Raw genomic sequence first — 4,979 nt, forward strand, 5'->3', positions numbered from 1 at the left:
ACTCATACAAAACTACTCCCTGCCCCCGACCTGGGGCATTCTGACCACCTCTACCTGTTCCTGGTCCCAGCCTACAAACCCCTAATAAAACGGGTCAAGCCAGCAGTAAAGACAATCACTGTCTGGCCAGAAGGAGCAGTCTCTGAACTCCAGGACTGTTTTGACAACAACACAGACTGGAGTATTTTTGCACATTCAGCTACCCATGGCTCCCCTATAGACATTAATGAACAGACATCTGCCATACTAGCCTACATTAACTTTTGCACTGAGAGTGTCGCATCAAAAAAATCAATCTATGCCTTTCCAAACCAGAAACCCTGGATGACCAGTGAGGTCCGGCAGCTGCTGAAAGTCTGGGATGCAGCGTTCAAGTCAGGTAACTGTGAGGCCTAGAGCACAGCCAGATCCAACCTCAAAAAGGGCATCAGAACAGCCAAACAAATATTCCCTACGAATAGAGGACCACTTTCACAATAACTCCGATCCCCGGCGAATGTGGCAAGGCATTCAGTCTATCACAGACTACAAAAGCCCCAATAGCAGTCCCACTGTCCATGATGCCTGTCTGCCAAACAAGCTAAGTCATTTCTATGCCCGCTTCAACAAGGACAATAGTGACCCGGCCACAAAAATCCCCAGCCACCCAGAAAACCAGGTGCTCACTCTATCGATCGCAGAGGTCAGAGAATCACTGCGCAGAGTGAACACACAGAAGGCTGCCGGACCGAACGGCATACCAGGTCAGGTCCTCCAGAATGTGCCGACCAGCTGGCTGAGGTCTTCACAACTATATTTAACCTCTCACTGTTCCAATCCATAGTCCCGGTATGCTTTAAGACCACCTCTATCATTCCTGTCTCCAAGAAACCAACACCCACAAGTCTGAATGACTACCGGCCCATAGCACTCACCCGCCTTGCCATGAAGTGCTTTGAGAGACTGGTTCTGGCTCACATCAAAAACATTATCCCCACCACATTCGACCCACATCAGTTTGCCTACCGTCCCAAAAGGTCTACTGAGGATGCCATTGCCACTGCGCTGCACGTTGCTCTGACCCACCTTGAACATAACAACACATACATCCGGATGCTGTTTATAGATTCTAGCTCTGCCTTCAACACTATCATCCCCGCCAAACTAACCACCAAACTCCTCTCCCTTGGCCTCAACCCCTCTCTCTGTAACTGGACCCTGGACTTCCTGACCAACAGACTTCAGTCTGTTAGGTTAGGTGACCACACCTCCTCCACCCTGACCCTCAGCACAGGTGCCCCTCAAGGCTGTGTTCTGAGCCCCCTCCTTTTCTCCCTCTTTACCCACAACTGCCTGCCAACTCACTCTTCAAATGTTATAGTTAAAGTGGGGGGTAACTGAGCTCAAATCTGTGTTTTGGGATACCCATACCCCAAGAAAACATATCAGTAACCACCCAGCCAATTCTGTATGATTAAAAATGTTGCGAAGTTTCTAAAACAAAGCTTCAAAAACGTGTAAAAATCTGCAGCGTCCACTGGTTTCAGACTCTGGGGGGCGTGGCACCGAAACCACATGCTGTAGAGTGGGGAGAACCTGTCAAATAGCTACCCTAGTTACTGTTGATAAGAAGAGATGGCTGCCAACAGCAGAATTGGGCAAGTACAGTCCTATATGTTTGAACCAGAGGAGCCAGAGGCACCAGAGGACACAGAGGAGGACGTACTGCCCGATAATCCCCGTGCCCTTATCCCTGTTGAATAATGGTAACTTCATCTATATCTATTTTCCCCTTCCATTTATGCAAGCTAACGTTAGCTAGCCTAACGTTACTAGCTAACGTTAGCCCACCTGGCACATTATTTACTTTAGCTTTGAAGCTAGCAAATAACTTTGTGCAAAACCCATTTTCCCATACTTGTATGTGTCTATTCTACGATCAAACAAGCATCATTATGAATTAGACAACTGTCAAATTTTGCATGAATAAATGATGTCCACACAGTTGTCAAAGTTAAGTTATTGAACTTTATCATGACGAACGTTACATGTAGCCAACGTTAGGTGGGATACGCAAAGGTGTTCTAAATCAATGCAAAGGAAGACGGCGACGTCACCAAGGAAGCCAGCCAAAAAAATCAAGAAAGGAAAACAGGAAAAATACCCAAAAACGGTCTAACGCCGCAAATCAGTTCTATACATGGTTCAACACATTTTAACATGTCAACAGCAATACATCTCCCACATTTATAAAGTATTTTGAAGCAAATTTGTCAATTTGGTTACCTTGCTCTTTAAGTTTGCAGGTGACACCACAGTCATTGGCCGTATCACCAACAATGACTACTACTACAGTCTACAGGGACGAGATTCAGCACCTCACATCATGGTGTACTACCAACAATCTTGTCAACGTGCAGATGACGAAGGAGCTGATTGTGGACTTCAGGAGGTCTAGAAGCTGCAGCCACTCCCCCATACACATCAATGGGGTGGAAGTGGAGTGTGTTTCCAGCTTTAAATTCCTTGGAGTCCACATTAGCGAGGACCTTTCGTGGACATTAAACACCCAGGCCCTTGTGAAAAAGGCCCAACAACGCCTGCATTTCCTGAGGAGGCTGAGGAGCGCCCGTCTATCCCCCAAAATTCTCCCCAACTTCTACCACTGCACCATAGAGAGCATCCTGACCAGCTGCATCTCAGTGTGGTACGGCAACTGCTCCTCAGTAGACCAGAAAGCTCTGCAGCGGGTCGTCAAGGTGACCCAGCATATCACCGGTACCCAGCTCCCAGCCATACAAGACATTTATCACAAACGCTGCCTTCGAAAGGGGTCTGAGCATCAGCAGAGATCCCACCCGCCCCAACCATGGACTGTTCTCCCCACTGCGCTCTGGGAGGCGCTACAGGAGCCTCAGAGCCCGCACTGCCAGGCTCAAAACCAGCTTCTTTCCCCAAGCTGTTGCCCACCTGAACCCGGCTACCCACTGAATGTCTGTAGATATTTTTAAATATTTTGTACTCCAGCTCTTTTCTAACTTAATTTTAGCTTTTGGTCTTCATGTGTGTCTATCGTATAATGTGTTTGTCTTGCACTGTCGGGTGAAGCCACAGCCCTCATTTCATTTTTAACATGTGCCTGCACATTGTTTTTAATGACAATAAACTGAATTGAATTGATAAAGTAGACTGTTATGCTAGGCAAAATATAGACCGGTCTCGTCTTCATTGGAAAATATAAAATAGATAACCGACTAAACTAATTAGAAACCGGAACCTAAACAACCTAATTGGAATTAAAAGGGATTCGAACCAGGGGTTTCAGTACATCTGAGTGTATGAATGTGTGACATGTAGCTGTGAATAGTTTTCGTGTTCAGGTGAATTCACACTATTTTGTCGTTAAATTGGCAGCTTTGTCATGTTGTAGCGCCAGTCTCTGGTCTGTGTGCTGCTTGGTTGCTCACCCAGTTCTGAAGAGCCGGGATCTGGTCCAGTGTCAGATAGTGACACAAGTGTTAAAATGTTTTTCTTCTTCATTGCATCACAGTACAAAATGTTCTCTCGATGCGAGTGATATTTCTACAGTTTGCCCATAATAATATTTCTAAACAAAGGGCTCATAAGAAACTGGCAAGATCCCGTTGAGTCGCCTCTGGGCTGATGTTTCGGGACAAAACGGGGCCTATTTCGCCACTAATAACGCCTGATTTAATACTCTTTACTGTCGACCAGGCCGGATGAACTCTCCCAAGCTTCGCATTCGTGATAAACAAACGCAGGTTTGAATCAACTGACTGAAACAAGACAATCTTCGTCGTGGCGCCATTGAATTACTGACAGCGCGTGATCACCGGCCGCTCCAGGCAAACAACAAAGGCGGACGCGCTTGCGTCTTCACATCTTTTGTAACGTAGAAGAGCTCATTGGTCCTTCTGTAGGATCTCGATTCTGTGGTCTACACGTGCCAGACGTCACAACCACAACAGCATTATTCAGGGAAAGTAAAAAAAAAAAAGCTTTTGGTCCATATAGTACTACTGCAGTAGTATATGCTAAACTAGAGAAAAAACATGCAGACGACTCGGTGAACTGCCTGACAGTTTAATAACACGTTAAACAAAAAATAACAGGCTGTAAATCCTGTCGACAGGACAACACAACACAGATTCCAACCGCTAGCCTAAAAAACCCCCAAATACAACAATACCTGCCAATTTACTGCAGGAAATGAAAAAATAAAAATACAGGGTGGGAAAGAGAACAAGGGGCTGCTGACATGAACGGGGATGAAAAACGGCAGACACATAATACACTCACACACGGGCGTCCTTGTTAAATGTCCCGTATTAAAACCCAAAGACCATTTGCTGACGAGCTGCACCTGGACAGCAGCGGGGTATCAATGACGGGAACTAAACCGAGGGTTCTGGATCACACACAAAGAACAACATGATGACTACGGCGCCTCCCGCCACGCCGTTCACCCAGCGCCGTCAACGCATCACAACTCAGCAGGAGCGGCTGACAAGCTCACAAAAAGGGGTCAAACTTACATCCTGGTGTGAAATACGGGACGTTGAACAGCTCTGTATATGTGTGCGTCTAAACTTGTGTGTATCCAAGTCTGTGTGTTTGTTTAGCGGCGTGTCTGTCGGCCGGTCTGTCTCGCCTCTCAGTGTTCAAGGCGTCCCCAGGAAGCGCAGGTTGAGGATTTTCAGCAGGTCATCCATCTCCATGCGGACGATTCCGTCGTCTCCGTCAATACTGAGCAGGATCCCCGGTGGCCTCACGGTCCTCACCCAGAATCACCTTCACCTGAAAACACACAATCATAAACAAACGCACACGCTGATGTAACCACACACACCTTCATGCAACCCAGCACAGATCTTCACATTCAGGTGTTCTCCCATCCATCCATCCATCCATTATCTAAACCCGCGTATCCTGCTCTCAGGGTGGCGGGGATGCTGGAGCCTATCCCAGCAGTCATTGGG

General features: G+C 47.0%; 1 protein-coding gene across 1 annotated transcript in view; it reads right to left on the reverse strand.

Annotated features, from left to right (window-relative positions):
* Positions 1–4,067: 4,067 nt before the first annotated feature.
* The window catches only part of supt5h (SPT5 homolog, DSIF elongation factor subunit), a 49,483-nt gene continuing 48,571 nt past the window's right edge, over positions 4,068–4,979 (reverse strand). The window contains 2 exon segments of the mRNA XM_056282924.1: positions 4,068–4,760; positions 4,762–4,797. Coding sequence (XP_056138899.1) covers positions 4,662–4,760; positions 4,762–4,797 — 135 coding nt within the window. The 3' untranslated portion in view covers positions 4,068–4,661.

This window comes from Lampris incognitus, chromosome 7, assembly GCF_029633865.1.
Source record: "Lampris incognitus isolate fLamInc1 chromosome 7, fLamInc1.hap2, whole genome shotgun sequence".
Taxonomy (NCBI): domain Eukaryota; kingdom Metazoa; phylum Chordata; class Actinopteri; order Lampriformes; family Lampridae; genus Lampris; species Lampris incognitus.